Below are 24101 nucleotides of genomic sequence, written 5' to 3' on the forward strand. Positions count from 1 at the left end.
TTTGATCCTTTACTTACCAGCGCTCTACCCATTGTCATTTTGTGTGTATGTGTGTGTGTGTGTGTGTAGGCACTTCTAATTTCTTTGATCCTAGTTTTACGCTGTGTGTGTGTGTGTGTGTGTGTGTGTGTGTGTGTGTGTTAAGTTCCCTCATCGCACAGTGTGAAAACATCTCCAGTTCTGTGGTCTGTAAATGAAACATAAGCCAGGGCTTTCACTCCAGCATGCACTTTACACCTTTTCAAACACAGTGAAAAAGATAGGATGAGAGAGGGAGGTAGGGCCACACAGACATCTGGCTAGCTGGTTCTTACAGAGGATGACATGTGTGAGGGGGTGGATGAGACATAAACGTGTGCTGTATGATGTGTGGAAGTAGGGAGACTCCAAACTGCTATGTGAAAAGTGCAGTTTATTCATTTGTTCTGCCGCCCACTGCTTTGGGTCGTGAGGTCGCCTATACTGCTCTGTGAATATTGAGCATGCCTAGCAGCAAAAGCAGCGTGGAAAACACTCAATGCTTTAACACCCTCATGTATTTATATTAGTGGTGGAGGTAGTAGGGCAGGTCTCTGGTCAGTGTTTTGTCTGTGTTATGCTTATGTTTCAATGGGAAAATTGTTGTTTCTATTCTTAAACCTATGTCTGTGCCTCACAGCTCTGGTTCAGGCATTTATGCTGTATGATAAAAAAATATTAAAATTATGCGTAGTCATATCAGTAACAATTATTGTAGAAGAAAACATTAATGAATGCGGCAAGCTTGTACACAGGAAATCATGTTTACGGAATGGTATTCAGTCAGCTATTGTTAAATAGAATACAAGTCGCGGTAGGATGTGAAATCTACCACAACCAGAATGCAGAAATTATGATAACTGCGGAAATAACATCAAATCAGCGTTGCTTCAATCCCGGGAGGAGATGATTACCCTCCATAACACACAGTCTGACAGCGCAGCTGTGGCATTAATCACAAAGTCCATTCAACTGGGAGCCCCAGGTTCTCTGAGCCCTGATAAGGCACACGTTGTCCCGGAGGTGTGCAGGGGGTAAGATGAATGCACCTGTCTCCAAAACTAAATATCCTCCAGTTCCCCTGGTGTCCCTTCTTACATCCTCCCCCTCCTCACCCACTCCCCATCTCCCTGTGTGTCTCTTTCTCCTTCTTTCTCTCTACCTACCCTGAAACCCCATCATGGACTCAGCCACCCGGCTCAGGATAAGTTCTGTCTGCACCAGGATAGCGGGGGGAGGGCTTAGACAAAAGACGCATTTATAGCAGTCGGTTCAGGATGGCTGCGGACAGACAATGGGCACATTCTTCAGTTCCTAAAACAAATAGCTGTGTGCAGCCTGCCCTGCTAAGGTGCACAGAGGGCAGCAAAAGTGGAAGAGCTAGGTTTCCATGGTCAGACTTCAGCTGGTGAAGGGAAAGGTAGTTGCTCCCAGAGGTAGCTTTGAGTCATGTAGAAGAGGCCAAAATAAAGCAACAAAGGCAAAGATAGCCCTGAGGGAGAGAAATCCAGCGTGGCAGTTTCAGTGTCAGGTGTGTTTTTATTCCCTCTCACACCTGCCCTTGAGGAATCCATAGTAAACAGACTCGACTCTTGCAGAGAAGGCAGCTGCCTTGGACATGGCACAGCTTTTTGTATGGTACGGAGGGGTCTGGGGCCTGTACCACGAAGCAGGATTTGAGCTTATCCAGATAACTTTGGGGTTAACCCTGGGTTTTCAGTATCCAACGGTGGATCACTTCTTACCGGGGGTAGATCACCATGGTAACTTATGCTTATACTGAATTTATGCTGGTTATGTTCCAGATAAGAGAGCAACTCTTTAAAAACGCCGCCTACTGACCAGACGGTTCAATGGGAAAATGACATCACCATCTGTAGGAAATCCCACAGACTGTTATATAAGCTGCTTTTATGTTTACTGCAGTGATGTGGAGAAACTTTTGTATAGCGACATTATCCTACAGAGACTCATTGAAAAGCTTTGTAAGCTACTACTTGTTGTTGGTTTTTACAGTAGGCCTAAGCCTACTTACCACTTTGAAATGTGTTTTATACTTTTTATTTTCCAAGTCCTTTTCACACAGCCTGTTTTTAAAAAATGGGTTTATTTTGTCTTATGTGAGCTGAATATTATGAGCATATAGTTTAGTAGGCCTATTGAAATTAAGTTTAATATGAATGTATTTTAGGTTAGTAGCTATGTTGTATTATAGAGACTAGTCATGAGGCGCCCAACCTTTTGCTATATGGGCGCAGGCAATGTGGGGGAATTCCAGTAGCCAAATTGTTGATATTCAGTCTCTTCGACCACTATTTGAAGATATTTTATGGTGTGAATGGATTTTTCATTTCATTGCTATATGAAGTGAATTTCAAACAATGTTTGAAACACATTTGAGTGTGTTAAATAAATTAATCAGATTTTTGAAGTGACGAGAATTTCTTAAAAGTGAATTGGAATGACCACTCATTCAGTGGCCAAGGCTTTTAACGTGGAAATACAGACACACAGCTGAGCTGAAACAATAAGGCTAATATTTTCATAGACGCCATAAGAACACATCAAATCAATGCATTATTATAGACTACGCCTGTTCTTAGGCATTCACACTGTTGCCGATTTTCTGTCGTCCTGCATGTGTCAGCTGCAGCTGTGTTACTTAGACTTTGTCTATATATTCAAGTTTTCTCTTGTTTTGTAAAATATCATATGCCGCTCTGCTTCCAGTGGACTTGTCCATGTTTGTGATTGGTCATCTCAGAATCAGCTTTATTTGCCAGGTATGTGTACACATACGGGGAATTTGACTCTGGATTGTACAATGCTCACGATGTGCTTACTTATACAATGATACACAATAATACAGTAATAAAATCAAACACAGGATAGAGATACAATATAGAGAACACATATATACACACTATAAACAAAACAGACAGATTGAGACAATAGTGCAATGGTGCCATGAGCAGAGTGCAAAGGATCCAGCTGCTAACACTGCCTCTTTTATGTGAACACGCTCATGGCTTGATTGGGAAACCCTGGGTTGACTTACTGAGTTGATAACCAGCTTTGTGTGACCGCTTATCCTGATCCCAATTGTTAGGGTTAGTGAAGCCAAATAACGAAAAGATATCTTGAGTATGTTGAACTTGCTTTGTGGCACAGGCCCCTGATGTCGTTTGGACTTGTATATCAGAAAAAAAAGCCAAGCAGTGTGCCATTCTCGTCGCCATCAATACACCAGCACTGCTTGATCTCTGGGTAGCTGAGGCTGTCAGCAGTACCACCGGTGTGGTTCCCATGAGCGGTCTAACTGAGTGTGATTACACTGCTCTGCCCGGCTTTCCTGAGTCCTTTATCCCAGGAGAGCTGAGGTATGGACTGGGCCAAGACCTGTGCCAGCCTGGGGAGAGATCCAAGGTGATTGTTTTATGTGATACTATGCTGAAGGGTGCCGTAATGAAATCAGCTGTCATCGTGGCATGCAGAGCTTTTAATGAAGCCTCGGCTTTCACTCTGCTGTTTATAGTATGCCATTCTGGGACTCTCTGCAGTCTTTTCACAGACAGTTAAACTGAATTAGTCTGCCCAAAACCCTCTCCAGAAGCACTTCCCTGTGGGCTGCCATGATTCATAATGCATTAGACAGTCACATTTCTGATATTACAGTGAACTCCAACTTAAAATAGGAGCTGTAGTGAGGCTTGTAACAACAATACAATACAATACAAAGCTGGATTTAAAGTCAACGCAAGGGGCTGACTTTAAATCCAGGTACTTATGGCATAGGTTTTGATTTATAGTTGAGTGTCACTCAACTTACTTCGATAATACAATATGTATTGCACTTCGATAATATTCCCTATAGTAACAGTGTGTTTGCATTCTTTGATTTACTCTGTCATCCAGGTAACTTATCACATCATTTCACCATGTCTCATTACTGAATAGAAGGCCACCTGTGTGTAATTGGTGTGTATGCATTCATTCATTCATATAGAGATGTGATCGTGCTGAAGGTCTGCAGTGTAATGGCTTTACTAGATGTGCGTAACTGAAAAAGAAAAGACTACTGAGAGTCTTTCTTAATGTTTGCCTTCACTGTCAACAATCTCTACCAGCATCAGAAACTTGAATGATGCCTAAGCTCGTAGTCTACGGCATAACCTTTTAATCTAGGCACATATCTGCCGTACAATGTAACCCCTAGATGCAGTTTAAATCGTCTGGTATGTGCAAAATAAAAATTGGTTACATCTGACAGTATGTCTGTGGTCTGCCATGTTTTTAAAATCAGTTAAGATTTGAAAATCTTCTAATGTGCACCAGGAATTAAGAGAGTCTGGCACACATCTTAATTATTATCTAAACACAGTGACCAGTCACGTACAGAAAAAGGGATTCCACACCAGCAGAATGTCTCCTGTCTTGACTGTGAAGGCAATTGAGAGCAGCCACAGAAACACATCACCAAAATCAAAATATTCTCTTCCAAATGTATTGCATAATCCAAAGTACTCAGGTGCACAATGACGTGACCAATATCAAACATTTCAGTTTCTCAGACTTTCATCAGTGCTTACAGAAATGGTTTCAGGTCACTTAAATATAGAAGGCACAGGTGCAATCAATGAATTATCAGTTCAATTAAGTAGAACAAAGGAACTGCTTCCACAGCACAGATACTAAAACATACTGAGTAGGCTACTGTCTTATGAGTGAACCAAAATCACGTTAGACATTAAAAAAAATCAAGCAATCATTCTACCCTCGTTGCCTGGGGAAAAAAAGAAGCTGGTAAAAATAATTAAATAAAAAAACAGAATAATCCTAATGGACAATTGCAGCCCATCAAAGTATGTCCACTGAAGTGCTTGTGTTTGCTCTCATTCAATATTGGACCAATTTAGAAATTATTGTCCCAGTAAATCACATAGACACAAAATATGGGAAAATAGGGTCCAGGTTGAAAAATACAGAACTTAGCCTTTGAGTAAAGATGTGAGTGTCCAAAAAACGGGCAATGTTCTGCACACCCACACAGGTATTTTTCCTAACCTGCTCATCAGGCCTCATTTTAGGGTAAAGTTAGGCAGAGCTCTGCTGACATTTACTTGAGGTCAACAAACTCAACATACCATCAGGAATGATAAAAATGCACAAAGCACATTCGCCCAACCCAAATCTCCACGCTCCCCGCTTTATAAAGCCGTCCCACTGTCAAATAGTCAACTGTATGAAGAAGTTTACATACAATACATTCACATACAATATGACGCTGTTTTGGATAAAAACAAGTTAATTATTTTAAAATGACGTCTCGTCCACTCTGTAAGGCAAGAGCCTGAAATAGGTTCAGATCAGTCAGTCCCTTAAGTGCTTTGTCCGTGAAGGAAGAAACAAACATAAAATAAAAAGTCCCTGACCCACAATTGTACATAGCATGTTTTGGCGTTGTCAAGGTAACATGACATATGTTACAAATTGTTTATTCCATTTTGGGCCTTTTCAGCCTCTCGCACTCAAGCACTTACCAGGAGTTTGAAGACTACATTATGTATTATTATTGTGACAGTAGAACACATTATTTCCCAAATGACAAATAAGCCGATTTGCATAATAAGGGGGCCAAAGTTGCCTCCATTGAACTTGTATTTGATTAAAAAAATGGAAACATTTTGAAAAAGAAAACACATCTTGGATAGAATATGGTTTGACGCATGAAGAAGAAATTGTGAGGAAGAAATAATATAATCTGTTGTGTCAAATAAGAAATTAAGAGTCTCAAGCAAGGCCATCTTTATGTTGAGTGTCGATGTATAAACAAAGACCTCTCACGTTACCACAAAGTTGTGTCATCTGAAACTCTAATTAGCGTTCACTGTGGTTTGATGAAACGTATCAGCTGTCTTAACTGAGGTCATCTGGTGGTGGTGTTGACCCATCTGAAGGACATTACAGGCCCCTTGCTGGACCCCCTGCAGTTTGCCTACAGGGCTAACAGATCAGTGGATGATGCATTTAACTTCAGACTGCATTACATCCTGCAATCCTCGACTCTCCACGGACATATGCAAGGATCCTGCTCGGCGTTCAACACTATGATCCTGGACATCCTCAGCACCAAACTCACTCAGCTCACTGTGCCAGCCTCCACCTTTCAGTGGATCACAAACTTCCTGACTGACAGGAGTCAGTAGCTGAGGCTAGGGAACATCACATCCAGCACCCAGACTATTAGCACTGGCGCCCCCCAGGGGTGTGTGCTCTCCCCACTGCTCTTCTCCCTCTATACCAACAACTGCACCTCAGGAGACCCATCTGTCAAACTCCTGAAATACGCTGAAGACAGAACTGTCATCGGCCTCATCTGGAACGGTGATGAGTCGGCCTACAGACGCGAGGTTGATCAGCTGGCTGTCTGGTGGTCAGAATAACCTGAGCTTAATACGCTCAAAACTGTGGAGATGACCGTGGACTTCAGGAGGAACCCCCCCGCTCTGCCCCCCATCACCATACTCAACAGACCCTGTGTCTGCTGTGGAATCCTTCAGGTTTCTGGGATCCACCATATCCCAGGACCTAAAGTGGGAGTCCAACACTGACACCACGATCAAGAAGGCCCAGCAGAGGATGTACTTCCTGCGCCAGCTCAGGAAGCTCAACCTGTCTAAGGAGCTGATGATCCACTTCTACACAGCCATCATCCAGTCTGTCCTCTGCATGTCCATCACAGTCTGGTTTGGATCTGCCACCAAAAAGGACAGGGACAGACTACAATGGATAGTCAGAACTGCAGAAAAGATCATTGGTGCCAACTTGCCCTCCATTCAGGACTTACACATTTCCAGAGTCAAAAAATGAGCAGGAAACATCAGTGCAGATCCATCTTACCTTGGACACAACCTGTTCCAGCCTCACCCCTCTGGTAGGCGCTACAGAGCACTGTACGCCAAAACCAACAGAATCAGGAACAGTTTCTTCCCACAAGCCATCACTCTGATGAACAACTGACTTCTGACTCACGGTGTCAGGAACAATTCCTATGCAATAACCCAGTAACAGCCACCTGTTTACTGACCACCTGTTGTTTATTCATCATTCTCTCGTTCTCTATTTCAGAGCTGTTCATACTGTTCATATTGTCATATTGTATACTGTATATACTGTATACCAAATCCACCTACCTCAAGTACATAATACTTATTTATTCCAGTATGCTTTGCACTATGCTCCATCACACTGTGTACATGTATACATGCATGTGTATGTGCACCTGTATATCTAATCCACCTCAGACATGTTCATAATAATAACAATAATAATGGTAATAATTTTGCTCCTGCATCCTTTGTCTATATTGTTTTTGTTTGTAGTGTGTATATGTGTTCTCTATACTGTAGCCTGTGTCTGATTTTATTAATGTATTATTGTATATGTAAACACATTGTGAGCAATGTACAATCCTGAGTCAGATTCCTCATATGTGTACACATACCTGGCAATAAAGCTGATTCTGATTTTGTCGCTTTATCTCTTCTAACTGCCATCATCTAGTCCATCATAAGAAGCATATCAGTGTGACTCTTAATGCACTTCTACCTTTTCCCTTTTATGGAAAGTAACAACAATGTACTTCATTCATGTAGACAAAACAGCCACTAATATCAGAAAAGTCATGCACAAAGCTCTGAGTATTTCACACTGTCCTTACCATGAGAAATTGAAATATTCTCACATCACAGGGTCATCCGACCTTACGCCAAATCATTGAGTAAAGTTTTATTCCAGATTTATGCTGTAAACCTACTCAGCTATCACAGGTAGACACTCCTGCTTGTCCCTGATTTCGAGGTCATAGTTGTGTTTTTTTTTGTTTTTTTTATCTTGACTCACTAAGATTAACATGTGAGGAGCATATTCTCTTTATGCTGTCTGACACCAAAATATGATATTCATCACTAATAAATGTATGTGTATATATATATATATATATAATAACTGTAGCTGCTGGAAATAGTTGGGCATGATGTTGATGCTGTCTAATGATGTATTAGAGGATACACTAGAGCAGTGGTTCTTAACCTGGGAGTCGGGACCCCTCTGGTCCCATGGGGGTCGCGAAAATGCTAATATAGACACAAAAATAGAAAAAAACACAACTTTCAAATAACTAGACGGTTCCCCCCGACGAGGGGGGGAGGCAGGGACAGGCAACAGAGGAAATGGTCTGCCTGCGACATCGGAGCCAGGCTGCATGAAGGCCGCACGGCCAGCTGCAGCCGGTCCACGTAGTGTGACGGCGGCCACTGACTTCGTAGAGACAGTGGTCGCAGGTATTCTGCTTGTGTCATCGGAACCAGACTGCATGAAAGCCATCCGGCCAGCTGCAGCCTGTCCGTGTTATGCCACTCCCCTAGTGAGGGGAGAGAGGCAGGGGCTCATCGGCATGTGTACATGTGGGGTCAGGCCAGCCACCTGACCATATCAGGGATGGGGGCAAGGAGAGAGAGGATGTGCAGGAGGAGGTGCAGCTTTGCAGCAGCCCAGGCTGCTTGTTAGCCAACAATAATAATAATAATAATATAATAATTGTTTTATTAATATATTTGTTATTAATAGGAGTAGTAGCAGCAGTAGTAGTAGTAGTAGTAGTAGTAGTATATTTCATCTTGGATTAATTAAAGTTGTCGAAGTTGCAGGCATGATCACTCAATCATGATTGGACCAAAATAGTCACGTGACACACGCAGTTGGAAGACAATAAAATTGGTCGAAGGTGTAATATTTACAAAAATATAGGCCTACAGCCTGTACTAACTTTAAATACAGTGTTTTCAACATATACTTTACTTTGGCGGGCCGGCCAGGTATATTAGACTTTATGAAATGTGCTGCTGCTGGAGAAAGGCAGCAGAGAAACATACAGGGAGAGAGAGACAGAAAAAGGCAGCGCAAGCCGACGTGTGTTTGCCGTGAGAGACCAGAGGTGCAGACTAGGTGTGTGTGTGTGTGTGTGTGTGTGTGTGTGTGTGTGAGTATTGGGAGAAGAGAAGTAGAAGTAGTCAGGTAGTAAATAAACACTAATATAAGTTGGAAAATGACCTACAATAACCTCCTGTACAAAAACAAGATGCACTGCAACTGTGCCAAAAGTATGGCCACACACCTCTGAGGTGAGGTTGTTCTACTGCACAGAAATTTTTCATTTGGGAAAATAAAATCTTATAGAACTAATGTTATTTGTACTGGTCTTTTTGTTCTGTCTCTCAGATGGACCCTGTCCAGAAGGCAGTGATCAACCACACATTTGGTGTCCCTCAGCCCCTAAAGAAGAAACAGATTATCTCCTGCAACATTTGCCACCTGCGCTTTAACTCAACGGTAAGAAACACTTTAGTGGCATTATGCTATGCTGTTTATGAGAAAGATTGAGAGGTTGTGGGACAGTAAGAGAGAAAAAGAGACGACATGCCAGACTGTGTAATTTACAACATAAAAGCAATCTCTTCCAAAAAGTGAGTCTAGCCTCAGAGAACAATATCTCTTTGTTTTGTGCTTCTGCCATTTCCTTTAATGTTGTTTTTTGAAAATATGGCTGTTCCTCAATTACCTCAGCTCTCATCCCCACTGAATCAATGTGTTGGTGTATACTGTATCTTTGTGTGAATATGCAAAACAAGAAACTAAATTGACTGCTTTCTGTAAACTTATGTACTTATGTCTAATACTTATGTACCTTTAAATGAAAAGTTAGTCCTTTTTTTTTTTTTCAGTTATGTGTACAAAAGTTTGTTCAGTTTCCTTTCAGTAAAATTGCTATGCGTGTGTCTGTCTGTTGTTTTGGTATGAGGGATTAGACAGCAGGGAAAGCTGCCGTTTATCAGCAAAGAGCAGAAACAATCAGCAGCCCCAGCAGGAAGCAGCATTCTCAGCTCCTCATTCCATTTCTCCCACCCCTGCCACCTCTGGCACACACATATAGACAAATACACACACACACACACACACACACACATACTGTACACTTGCAAACATGAACACTAGTGCATACACACACAGAGACACACATTACACATCCCATGACATTTCATGCATATTCACATAAACAAATAGATAATAGAACAAAAAGCCTTAAGACATCTCATGTCTGGGCATAGTAAAAACGCGTGCACACACACACACACACATGCACACACTTTTTTTTGGACTCCATCTTCAAAGAAGAGCTGAGGCACAGGAGACAGGGAGTTGGGGAGGGGGGACTCAGACGTGCTCTTCACACACTAGAGCAAATCCCATTCCTTGCCTCTGCACACCGACTTAAAGAGGAGTGTCAGGTCTGACTGTAGCTTTATCTGTCTCTCTGAGAGCATGAATACTTTCCTAACACTTCTATGCACCCTCCTCAGAGTTTGCTCAGATATTATACCAAGTAGGCCTATTCCTAATGCATAATGCTCAAAGAGGAAATAAGTAAACTTTCTCTGCTCAATATAGCACATATTGACATTAAAGAGCACTTAAAACCACCTGAAAATCTTGTTTTTGCTGACCTGGTTCAACTTCTTACCTACAGTGATGTGAGGTGTACTCCACATGCACTGTTTTGGGGAAAATACGCCTTTTCCACTTTCTTGCCAAGAGTCAGACGAGCAAATCAATACTGCTCTCATGTCTGTATGCTAAGTTAGCAGCCACTTAGCCTAGTGTAGCACAAAGATTTAAAACTGGGTCTGTCCCAAAGGAACAAAATCTTCCTAACTGGACCTTTAAACTTGAAAAATAGTTAGGGCATATTCCTTTGTTTTAGTTGTTTACTGAAGACATTTGGGTTTAAGATCAAAAGATGAGTATGAGACAAGAGTTCAGAATTTCAGCTCTCATTTCCTGGTATTCACATCTAGATGTGTTGAACAACTTAGGACATACCACCCTTTATTTGAACCCAACCATTTTTCAAGTGAGCAAAACTATTGGAACATGTGACTGATGTGTGTGATGTTTCTTGTTGCAAAGGTGTTGCCTTTTAGGTTGATTGTCCAAACATTAACTAGTCTAAGTTTTCATCCTTGGTTCAAATCTATAAATACTGCATTTCCTGTTAAAGAGGATAAACCAACATGAAGACCAGAGAGCTGTCTATGGGAGAAAAGCAAGCCATTGTCAAGCTGAGAAAAGAAGGAAAATCGACCAGAGCCATTGGACAAACATTGGGCATAGCAAGCACAACAATTTGTCCTGAAGAAGAAAGAAACTACTGGTGTACTGAGCAACAGACGTCCAACAGGTCGGCCAAGGACCGCAACAGTAGTAGAAGACAGAAATATCGTGAGAGCTGTGAAGAAAAACCCCAAAACATCAGTAAGTGACATCACCAACGACCTCCACAGTGCAGGGGTGAAGGGATCACAATCCACTGTTGGAAGAAGACTCAGAGAGCAGAAATATAGAGGCCACACCACAAGATGCAAACCAATCATCAGCAGGAAGAATCGGAAGGCCAGATTGAAATTTGCAAAGAAGTACAGAGATGAGCCACAAAAGTTCTGTAACACGATCTTATGGACTGATGAGACCAAGATTAATCTCTACCAAAGTGATGGAAAGGCCAAAGTGTGGAGAAAGAAAGGAACTGCTAATGATCCGAAGCATAAAAGCTCATCTGTGAAGCATGGTGGAGGTAATGTCATGGCTTGGGCCTGCATGGTTGCTTCTGGAACAGGCTCATTAATATTTATTGATGATGTAACTGATGATGGAAGCAGCAGAATGTGAACAGAAGTGTACAGAAACATTTTGTCTGCCAATTTATGGAGAAATGCATTGAAACTCATCGGAAGGAAGTTTATCATGCAGCAGGACAATGACCCAAAGCACACTGCCAACAAAACAAAGGACTTCATCAGGGGAAAAAAGTGGAAGGTTTTAGACTGGCCAAGTCAATCAGCTGACCTTAACCCAATAGAGCATACATTTCACCTCCTTAAGAGGAGACTGAAAGGAGAAACACCCCGAAACAAACAAGAAAGAAAGCTGCGGTAAAAGCCTGGACTAGCATCACAAATGAAGAATGCAACAGTTTGGTGATGTCGATGGGTCGCAGACTTCAGGCAGTTATTGTAAGCAAGGGTTATGCCACCAAATATTAAACATTATTTACTTACTATTTGTTCCATTACTTTTGCTCATCTAAGAATGCTGTGGTCTAATACAAACGGTGGTACTGTATGTCCTGAGTTGTTTAACACATCTAGATGTAAATACCAGGAAATGAAAGCTGAAATTCTGAACTCTTGTCTCTTACTCATCTTTTGATCTTAAATCCAGATGTCTTCAGTGAACAGCAAAAACAAAGGAATTCGCCTTACCGTTCCAATACTTTTGGAGGGGACTATATAAAAATAGCAAATGAAAGGGAGGCAGTGTTACAGCATTTTGCATGCCAATGTGGATCATCAGATGTTATACAATTTTTCATAAAAAATAATTATAAACTAAAAGTACTATTTAATGCAGTGCCCATTTTTGGGACTGGGTATATAATGAACAGTGATGTAAAATACTTCAAGTACTACAATACGTGAAAACATAGTAGTATGTGTAAGGAAGGAGGATGTTCTTTTTTGTTTCATGTCTTTGCTCTTGTTCATAATATTCCAAATTTGACATTGTCATGACATAATAGAACTTAATTAGGCTACATATATTTATAGCACAGTGCAGCAAAAACATATCAGAGACTCTGTGTGAATTTAGTAAAAGCAATATTTTTACCACTACCCTACATTTTTAGTAACTGTTCCATACACCTCCACAATCAAAATAGGCAGCTCAGTGAGAAATGTAATTGATTGCACCAATGTAATTGAGTGGCCCTTTAACCATTGTAATTCCCAACATCAGTGATTGTTAAATTAAGCAAACCAACTGGCAGATCCATTTTATTTTTATGTCTTTGTAATTATTTTTGCTACAAACAAGTCATCCACACCCACTAAACATATGTCCGTGCACCAGATATAGTCCAGTGTATACTTTTAGCCGTAGGATTGCTTAATCACCGGATAATCAAGAATCCCTTAGAAGAGTACTGCATCCTGCTGGCCGGAATGGTGATGTGAAAACCAAAGCTCATTTCACACCTTGTCCATCTGCCTCCGCTGAGACTCAATTGGACTTAGAGGCTGGTGGTGGAGAAGGCACTGGCTGAATTCGTCACATCACGCTAATCTCTGAAGCCTTTTCACGGCAGATCAGGCACATGATGCACTGAAGTATCAAGTTGTTTTTACAGATGCTTTGACTGCCACATTATTTATAGGCCTCCACTATATCGCACCATTAAGTTTACTAATGTGAAGTGTACATGTTTATGTATTGCCAGTGTTCACACAGAGAAAACACATGAGACTGGTAGCGGTGTATGTATGTGTGCCTTGTATCATTGCACTAACATAAGAAATAATCTTGGTTATTGCTTACCGGAGTTAACGTATTGCTGATGCTTAGGTATTCAGAGAAATCCACATTTTGCTCCTAATGAAAAGGTCTTAGGAGTCTTCAGCTTGTGTGGTTTATTTTTCGAGGAAGTTAAACTGGATGATCTTGGAGGAACAACTTACCTTGCTGCACATGTGAAAGCATACGCCTTTTGGATATAAAAGGCTATTTTATACTTCCTTTCCTCCTTAATCCATCCATCTCTCTCTACTTTTGATGGTATGAATGTCCATATTAGTCAATATTCTCTATAATATTTCCACACTTTGGAAGTAATTTGGAATCATTAATTTTGTTATTGTACTGTATGTAATGAATCAGTGGTTGTGTATGATTTTTTTTGATAATGTGTCTGGGTTCTAGTTCTGCTCCTTCTCTCTAACTATGTCCTTTCCAGGCCCGGAGAGCTGATGAGAGCTCATCCCTGGAGGTTGTTAAAGCTTTTAATGAGTGATCTCTGTATTGATTTCTCTGATATTCTTATGTATCCAAGCTTGCTTTGACAACAGGGGCTTTGTTCTTGGATTGAACAGGGCCGTGAGAATGATGAGAATGTGAAGGTAAAACGTGATCCACCCAAGAGGAAATTTGTGTTTATTGCTGCATCACAGTCTGGCAGAATGTGTTTCGCGTCTGATTTGTGTTTGTGTAGTCGTGAGCGCTCAGGTGTGTGTGACATTAGTATGTACTGCCACATGTCTAGGACTTGCAGAGGCTGACTCTCACAGTGCACATTAATGGGGTAGTTGAAGAGATGGGATCCTCTTTCTTGTTGCATATTACACATGCAATTATACCTCCGGCCTCCCGATGTGCCATTGCTGTTATCAGGTGGAAACAGACTCTCTTCTTTGCAGCCTGTGTATGCCTGAGAGAGCCAATATTCAGGCGTGAATTTTAACATTTATTGCCCATGGGCTCCAGTCTCTCCAGCAGATAATGTATTAAGTCAGACACTCCTTTCTGCATTTTCCTCTCAGCCTGGTTTTCTGTCATTTTCCTGCAGAACCAAGCAGAGGCCCACTACAAGGGCCACAAACACGCCCGGAAGCTCAAAGCCATGGAGGCCCAGAAGAACAGGCAGCGACGAGGGGAGGCCTCATCCACAGGAAGGGAGAGAGACAGAGACAGAGACCGGGAACGAGATCGGGACAGGAGCAAGACGTCCACATCCGAGGCAGCTCTTCCCATGCTTATGGACACAAGCTTGGTGGAGGGAACAAGTACGTAAACAGACAGAGAGATTGGTAGAAAATCAACAGTAAGAGCATGCAATTTGTAACAGATCCTTCTCCACCTATTCGACGATCACTCTATCATGCTTTGGTTCCTCTAATTCCCCCTTCCTCGCTTCATTTCATCTTTCTAAACCCCCTCCACCAATTCTCCTGTCATTGACAGCTTCCATCCTCCTCCTCCATGTCCGGACCTCCCTTACCTCTTTCCCCCTGCTCCATTGTGTTACACCTAGATTACATCTTCTGTACACCTTATCCTTCACCCTCTCGCTCGCCTATCCCCTCTGTGTTTCTGTGCATTCAGACCTCAGCAATTTGAACCCACACTATCCCCCCAAAACCCCTCTGACCAGACGCTCTGTCCCTGTGCGTTGTGATGGATGGAGGGCTCCGAAGCTGTTGATTGTGGGATGTCTGGACACAAGAGAAGTTGTGTAAATAAAGAGGTTGATCCTAGCCTCAGTGGGGTAGTTTTTACCCCCTTTGCCTCCTTAATTTCCAGTGCTTGACTTCCCTTCTTTCCCTCCTGCTCTCTCCTATCTATCTCGGTTAGCTACAGAGGGTAGTTGGAGAAACAGAATTTCTGTATTTGTGCAGCATGAAAAGAACAACACATAGTGCTGAATGAGGGAACAAAATAGTGGTGAGGGTTTTCATTTGAGAGGCTGTCAAATTGAAAATAAAGTTAAAAGAAATCAAAGGCACTTATGTTCTTTTTACAAAAAAGTTGAGATGTTTTCACATCGTTGGTGTAAATATAGACATTTTAACTTTTGATCAAGAAAGAGGAGTGCATTGGTTTTCTTTCAGCAGAATGTGAATGTTGACTTTTCCATACGACATGGCAGCAACTTTAGCTCAGAGAGCAAGAATTGCTCATATGGCATTTTGACTGCAGAGCTAGCCATTACCTTTTGTTGTTGCACTCATCTGGGTCCATGCTTTTCATTTATCCATCTAAGGTGGAGGAGTGGAGGAGCGGTAGAGAGTTTTCCCCCTCTCTCTACTTTCCTACTTCATCTTCCCCTCCACTTCCCCTGCCCCAGAGAAGATCACTATCTGAGCAGAATTTCAAAATGTGCTTGGATCCTAGATGGAATATCAGAGATATCTTCCCCCCCCCACACACACACACACACACACACATACCATATAAATGCTTATGTGCACGTGGATACACATAGACATGCACACTAACTTGCCTTGAGCGCTAAGAGTCTCCTTCAGAAGAGGAGAAAGTGGACAAAAGACTAGGAGCCTGATAACACTCTCATCAAAACTCATTTTAATATTCCGTTGTTGCAAAGAAGGGCTCTGAAAGAGGGAAGCAGCAGTGGAGACGAAACCAGATGAGTGGAAAATGAAAGATAAGATGAAATGAATGAAGGAGAGAGAGGGAGAAATAAGAGAGAAAGAGCATGGACGGAGGGAAGGAGAGTCATTGGAAAGAGAAAGTAGATAAGTCATAGCTAGTTTTATGCTGTGAATAATTTTGCAGTTCCAATGCAATTTTGTGAGGAGGAACACTCTTTAATAAGCCCAATTGTGTGATTGGCCTAATGTGAAATTGAAATGCAGCAGTGCGAGCCAGTGGTGGCATGCACCACAATGCCAACCTGTAATGGAATAGCGTTCCAAATTAACACTCTATGAAATGAGTTATGTCTGCCATGAAACTGAAGGCTGGTGGGGAGCTGTCAGAGGGTAATGCCCACATTTTCTGCCATCAGGAACCCATAACACACCTGTCGGCTGTTCCTCGGAGCAGTCTGTCTGGCTCAGAATAAACAGGCTCTAGACCCACAGGGTCAGCCTCTTCCGCTCCATTGGAATATCTACTAATGCGCATTTAGACGCAAGAGGTTGCTAGCATTCATGTGCCACCTTTTGACTGTGAGGTGCTGGATGGAGTTCAAAGTGCATTTTTTGTGAGGTACACAAGAACGAATGGTGAGTTACAAATTGCTTTTGCAAATGTATTTGGGCAAGTACCACAGTGGAATGGGCCAGGTAATTACAATTTAGGCACAACGTAGTGAATCCACTAAACTATGTTGTGACAAGTATTGTTGTGTCTTATACAAATCTAATGGCAATACGGCAGAACTAGACACAAAAGCAGGACATTTAAAGTAGTAACACAACCTCTACACCAATAGGGATATCCTATAGATTGTCAGTTAAAGAATGTTAAGACTGTCCTCAGTCATTTCAGCAAATACACTAAAACACATGTTTATGTTCAAGTGATAAGGCCCTCTGGTGACCCTATGACTCATGTCCATTGGGAGAAAAAAAGTAGGGTCACATTGTTATAGACCCACAAAGTCCACAGAGTGAGGAGGCAGGGGTGGATTGATCAGTCCACAAAATGTTGTTTTTTTCCCCCAATTGCCTACCAACAGTCAACGCTGGTTTCTTTTAACCATGACCACGATGTTTCTTAACCTTAACTATAGCGGTGTAACATGAGAAAATGTTTTTATTTTTAAAGCAGTGATTTGTAACAGTTCTGGAAGGACAAATGATGTCGTTCATGTTGTGGTGTCGGATCAGAAAATGCTTTCTACAGAGATTCTGTCATGTAGTGCACCAAAATAATTCATACATACAGGAGGGAGACAGGGAAGCAGAGGCCGCTTTTTCAATCGTGAAAGGGACTAATCGATGCTTATAAACCATGACCTACACCAACAAAGGAGGGAGTTAGCACCAAGCGAGTGAGCAAGTGAAAGAGCAGAAGGCTGGTGCCCAGAGGCAGAGGGCCTGCATCAGTCGTGACAAGCATCAATCATGCTCGGCTTTGATTGACTTTGCTGTTGAAACCGTCTTTGCAGGGACTCTGTCTGTCACCGCAGTAATGATGATTTAAAGGATTTAAAGGATTTTTCCCAAGGGAAGTTGTTTAGCAGGCGAGGCTGCCTTGGAAACCTGTGCTCGGTGCCTGTGTGTGTATGCGAGCATGTGCATGAGTATTCAATATTCATATTAATTTGCTGTTTGGCTGTGGTAAAGGTTCTCAGTGGATCAATCTGTTGAACTGAGATCTCTTTAGATTTGTTTACACTCTAAAAGCCTGTCAGATTTAATTGGACTGTTAAAACATGGATTAAACTATTTTCATGTTAAAGAAAACTGGTTACCTGTATAACATTGATCCAAATATCCATAATATGCTGCTGTGTAGTTCTACTCCACAGCGGCCCCGCTGGCACTGCCAATATACCGGCCTTTGGTCTGACAGTTTGCCAATGTTGGTGGCAGTTTCTCTTATCATGAGTCAGAGAGAAGTGGGAGATCTGACAATCAGTTTATAAAGATTTTAACTCCATTAAAAAAAAGATCTTTTTACAGCTTCCTATCAGTGCTGCAACTAATGATTATTTCATTTCTAAATTTATCAATGTTTTTTTTTATTCAATTTATGAAATTGTTCAGACAACAATCCAAAATCCTCATATCCTCAAGCCAGAACCTATGGAAGCCCATTTCTGCGAGGAAAAATAAATAAATCAAAAGTTAGGCTAGTCATGACAGAAATAAATTCTGAGATAGTAAGTAACAATTTTGACTTACGAGGAGCATTTTTTTTTTATCATGACTAACTTTTCTTTTCTTTTTCTTTCACTTTTGGGTATGGGCTTCCCTAAGGACCAGCAGAGTGGACCAGAATTGTAGCTGAAATGATTATCAACATTTCCTGCTTGACTAATGGACTAACCATTTCAGCACTGATTTCAATAAAAGACTGGAAGACTCACTATTGATTTTTGGCTGTTAAAGTTTGGGCTTGATGAGAATACCTTCAACTCAGCAGGGAATGCCGCAATGATTATTTTTTTGATTGACTTCCTTCATGATCTGTGTCTTTGGATTTTTGAGGGCTTTGATTCCCACCGGCATCCATGTCTTACTCTGTAAGGTTCCTGCTAAATCCATTGATCAGTATCACTCCCCTCCAGAGACTTCTCAGGTGGCCCGGTCTTTCACACAAGCTCAGGATCATACCTACCCCCGCCCCCCTACAAAGGAGCTCAAATCCCCCTGGGGTCACTCTCATTACAGCGAGGGGACTGTCTAATCTTGCTCCTATATAGGTTCTTTTTATTTAGCGGGAATGAGAGAGGAAGACCCTTATCTCCAATGATGAATTTACTCTGAGACGTAAAAGGGAAAATCAATGGAGCACAGTTGCATTGAGGAGGTTTGTGAGTGTGTGTGTTTGCAGGGAGAAAACACACTAAATGAAATGGAGATATTCAGCAATCATAGCACACAGTGCTCTGGGGTGAAGTGTGTGACTCCCTCGGGAGGGCAATGGGGTGAAGGGGAGATGTGTAATGGAACTCCAGTGACTTATTGGCTGGGCCCGGCAGTCGATGGGTTTGTGTATATTGAGTATCCAGGTCCACTTGATATTTGAATAGTGAGGGAGAGGGAAGGGAGAAAGGAGGGGGTCAGGAGGCCGATGCCATTTTACAACCTTAAACCAACGATAATCTAGTCTGTTCCACAAGGCTGATCAGAAAATACCACAAAGCTAGCACTTGAAAAACACTCTTAATGTTGGCTCCAATATTGTATTAAAAGAGAAATGGTTATTGGGAGAATATTCATTTGACTTTATATTTGCAATCAAAAACTTAAATCAATCTAAAAGGTGTTTTGCTGGTTAAGCATGCAAGGGTATTTTCCTTGCTATTTATTCATCATGCTTTGTTGGGTAGATATGTATGTAATGTAATCAACTACTCATTACATAATAAAAACTGCATACTACTTACTTTCATTACCCAGCACAGCTCCATCAAGGAGCCTATAAACAATACTGAGGCCTCCACATGTCGCATGTTTTGTATTTTACATGTTTAGAAATAGAAATTGAGAAAATTGAGACATATTATTTCAACAAGCAGCAACAGGATCTATCAACTGCTAGTTTAACATTAGGCCTGGTGAGTGTAGCACTCTAAAAGTATCTCAGCCCACAGTAAAGTTGAAGACTTCATGCACCCTCGAACTCTCAACAACACAGACTAATTACTAAATGTGGCTAAGAACACATAACATGTAAGAAACTTAGGAGTTACCAGGAGTGGCATTTCTCCTCCTCCACTGAACGCACAGAGAACAGTCTGATATCAGACCTGCATCTCCCATTAAGTCAGCAAACCCTCTACCCTCCAAATTACTGAAGTGATGATGATGTAATTACTGAATTGCAGTCCCTTACTCATTGCTAAAAAAGTAATCACAGCAGTACATTACTGGCCACCACTGTTGATTATAAACTGGTGGTAAAGGAATTATAGTCAATGTTCTTATAATGACAATGTATAAAATGACAATGTGAAAACAATATTATATGTGAGTGGTTCGCTCATAATGATGTATTTACAGAGTTATCACCTGAATCAGTTCCCCTTGGCTTTATGGAGCTTGATAGTGAGTTTCAACTCATTGTTTAGCTGTCTGCCCCACAACCTAACTGGTTTGGTTCACTCAAACTGCTCTCATAGTGCCAGGCAGCTGTTTTAAGTGAAAAAAAACCCTCTAAAAACCCACTATACACCTCAGTTATTGCATGTTTAAATGAACCACAGTTTCCTGATGTTATCATTTATTTCTACCTTTTTATACAGGTCTTCAGTCTGATCTTGAACCAGCCAACCTGGAGGTGAAGCTTGAGGAGAGTCCCAGGAGCTCAGTTATGCTGACGCCAGTATCTGAGGTTTCCCCTGTGGAGTTGGTCACCCTTTCCCCTCCTCAAATTTCACCCTCCTCACAGCTCTCAGAGACTGCCTCAGACACCAGCGTCCCAGATGTCGCCGAGGCTGCCGAGGCCGGGGTCCTGACCATTGAGTCAGGCAGCCATGCAGACACATCCAGCACAAATGGGGAGCCACGTACAGATGAGGACAAGGACCCCAAGAAGAGCAAGGCTCACCTCCACTGTCCTGTCTGTAAAGTCACAGTCAACTCCGTCTCCCAACTGGAAGCACATAACAGCGGTAAATTTGCTTTTTTAAAAAGGCTTTAGGTTTTGGGGATGTGAACATCAAATACATGCCTGTAATATTATTTAATTTGAATGACAACAAACCTGCCAACTCTCTACTCCACCAGGTACAAAGCACAAATTGATGCTGGAAGGTCACAGTGTTCTGCCTCGACGCAGGGGAAAAGTGGTGGCAGCTCGTGCAGGCTGCAAGAGCAAGCGGCTGGCCAGCAAAGGCAGTGTCGGGGTGCCCAGCAAGAACTTTCATTGTGAAGTGTGTGAGATTTTTGTGAACTCTGAGACCCAGCTTAGCCAGGTAAGGCTCAAAGGAAACATGATTATTTGGATCATATTGCAAATACTGTATGTATAGTTGAGCATTTAATGCACTTCTTACATTGTGGATTGGTCAAATTTGAGTTGGTACAAATTAATGGATGAAATTTATTCACATTATAGCTTCTGATAAAGAAATGGACAGAAAAGTGTGTGTGAAGCCGTGGCAACATACCGAACTTATAGATTTATAGACCATATTGAACTTTTAGCACCACAAGCGGCATCAGAACTTTCAAAGATCAGAGTAGGAGGACAAAACAGCAAGACTTATCACTCTGGGACTTCTCTATCCTTCCTGTGCTGTGTGAAATAAAAGATAGGAAGGGAAGTGTGGGCTTGGAGGTTCCTGCAGATTTGTCATTGCATACTAAGAGAGTGTTGCTAACCTAGGGTTTTGTTCAAAAGGGCATAGAAATGCTGTTGATTCTGAAAGCACTCTAACCCAGTCCCATCAGGCAGTGGAGAAAATGTTGCATATAATTACCTCACCTCCACAGACAGATGACGTGGCGACAGAATTAATCAGAAAACAGAACTGCCTGCACATTGTAAGCAATTACCTTACACATCAAGAGACTGATATTACAAACTGAACTTAGACCAGACTGACCTCTAATGTGACAATTATAAAAGCTATCATAAATGATGTGTATTAAAATGATAAATATGAATGATGGGATTTTAAAGACCTAACTGAATCCAAGAGACCATTTTAGCCTCACCTTGATGGAGGATGGCTTAAATCAAAGCAGCAGTTTCATTTATAGCCACATGAATGAAGACATTCAAAGCAGATTGTGAGTGCTGAGTACATTCAAGCGGCAGCTATTTTTCCACATTAGACAGATATCATCTGATGCTATAACTAACTGCAAAGCTCCTCAGTGAGCAGGGATTTATTTACAACTCATTATTGCAAGCTACTAATGCCTCCTGTATTTAATTGTCTGGTTACATTGGCATCAAACCACATTGGGGAGGTAATTTCTTCCCTTTATATGTTCATTAAATACTACATCTGAGTGAAGGGATTGGTTCGGAAACTTTGCCTATGCTGAAGTGTAATGTAGGAAAGATACAGGATACGCTGGCATGTGTGAGCACCCAGGCTGCTTTAGACTTAAATGCATTCCACCAGTCTTATATAAACATGCCCTATCCCAGGAGTACATAAGCCTGCTAGTACTGCAGCTAGAGAAGGAGATAGTGTGGCAGCGGCAGAAAGTAGTGTGATGTAATTTCTGTGCACTTGAGTCGTACTCAATGTATCCATTATTAATTCAGCAGATAACATTTGAAGTTGTTCCACTGCGGTACAACAGATGCTTGTTAGCTCGCTAATGGTATTTCTGCTGGTCTCTGCAGCACATGAATAGCAGAAGGCACAAGGACAGGCTGGCCGGAAAACCACCCAAACCCAAATTTACCCCCCACAGCAAGAGCCAGCCAAGCTCCAGCTTAGCGGTAAGTCTCGGCATAAAGACACAGACAAACAAAACACTGTCACGCAAATATGCACACACACTCAAGGAAGACAAAAAAAACCTAATTGCCTTTCTCATACAGAAGATATGCTTGAACATGCTGTACACATGTGGAAAAAGTGGAATAAATTCAGTCCAGCTTGTAAACTAACTACTACTATATATATATATAATACCGGTTTCTCCGTTGCAGTTAACCGTGTTGACCCCAGCCCTGACAGACATACAGTTCAAACACACACACACACACACACACACACACACACACACACACACACACACACAGATCTCATTACATTGTGCTTAGGGACTTCTATGTCACGGTGAGGCCGCATGCTTGTGTGCCTGTACTGTCATTGAGGTTAAGTACTCTCACTCTCACTGTTATACTCAGTGAGTCCCCTACCCCTGAGAGAGGTCTGAGATGGTCCTGCTCTCCCCCACTGACCAGGTCTGACAACAGCAGCCTGAATCAGCACTCCAGATTAATCACTTTTCTGCTCCTGTCATATACATACCTCCCCACTTTTCCTTCTCTCCATACTCCTCCTCTTCCCCCTCCATCCTACAGAACGTGAGATGGAGTGGCTATGCAGGCGTGGCTGTGTCTGCCATGAAGAAAGCGTTCAGCCAGTACAATCTCACCTCCCTCTCCTCGCAGGTCAGTGGCAGGAGAGGCCGAGACTGGGGTTGGATTGGGGGGGCGAGAGCTGCAGATGGCTGAACTTTAGGCCTGGTCAGGGGCAGGGGACAGAGCAGAGATAATGAAAAGGGATATATCTGTCTGAGTGTTTTTTTTTTTTCTTTTTTCCATGGGGTGCTTCTCATTTTTTTTCATTGTGTCATTGTGAAGTGGGAGGAGCTGTTTTGGTTGCCCCTGGTTTTTCTGGAAAGAAATTTCCCATAGACAATGTTATATGACTCACATTTGGAGCACTTCTAAGGCTTTGATGGGCATGTAACTCTCCCATGAATTATCAAATTCTTAAATAACAAGTCAAAGGTGCAATGCTGTGGACATAAACACTTCAGGGGAGAAGTTAACAACAACTCCCAAGGTACTTTAAACAAGAAACATCAAATCACAGTGCTTAAAATTCTGTTACCTGTGCCAATAACTGGAGGAGAAAACTGAATATATAATCTTAAACTTAAACATTTAGCGACATTGATGATAGCGTCTAAAAAAAGTTCAAAGGGGAATACTGAATGGGGGGAAACATTTCCCTCCTACTTCGCAACTTTATGGATGGATGGACATCCTAGTCTGTTGATCCTTTGCAAAGCTGATGGAGATCTCTGGAAACTGTGCCAAAATATTTTCAACACAGTACTCAACACTTTTAATCATCTACTGTAATATGCAACACCTTGAGTAAACTGCTGATCTTCGATGCTCCTCTCAGACCTCTTTGTATCATGAAACTATTTTGGTCATTAGTTGTTCTATGACAGATAGGTCTGCATCTTTTGTGTCACGAATACTTTCCCCTTGTAGGCTTGTTTATAAGTAAT

At 41.8% G+C, this 24101-nt stretch overlaps 1 protein-coding gene across 4 annotated transcripts in view; it reads left to right on the plus strand.

Moving 5' to 3' along the window:
• Positions 1 to 24101, plus strand: part of znf385c (zinc finger protein 385C) — a 159465-nt gene that overhangs the window by 131301 nt on the left and 4063 nt on the right. For 3 of the 4 annotated variants that reach the window (XM_038704596.1, XM_038704605.1, XM_038704623.1), the window contains 6 exons: positions 9298 to 9408; positions 14534 to 14750; positions 20408 to 20776; positions 20892 to 21079; positions 22468 to 22566; positions 23158 to 23247. In XM_038704596.1, the coding sequence (XP_038560524.1) occupies positions 9298 to 9408; positions 14534 to 14750; positions 20408 to 20776; positions 20892 to 21079; positions 22468 to 22566; positions 23158 to 23247 (1074 nt within the window). The remainder of the gene's footprint in view (positions 1 to 9297; positions 9409 to 14533; positions 14751 to 20407; positions 20777 to 20891; positions 21080 to 22467; positions 22567 to 23157; positions 23248 to 24101) is intronic. The other variant, XM_038704614.1, reaches the window with a different exon arrangement.

The sequence above is a fragment of the Micropterus salmoides genome, unplaced genomic scaffold, assembly GCF_014851395.1.
Source record: "Micropterus salmoides isolate LMB-PRFRI ecotype aquatic unplaced genomic scaffold, ASM1485139v1 Ms_hic_scaffold_10, whole genome shotgun sequence".
Lineage (NCBI taxonomy): Eukaryota > Metazoa > Chordata > Actinopteri > Centrarchiformes > Centrarchidae > Micropterus > Micropterus salmoides.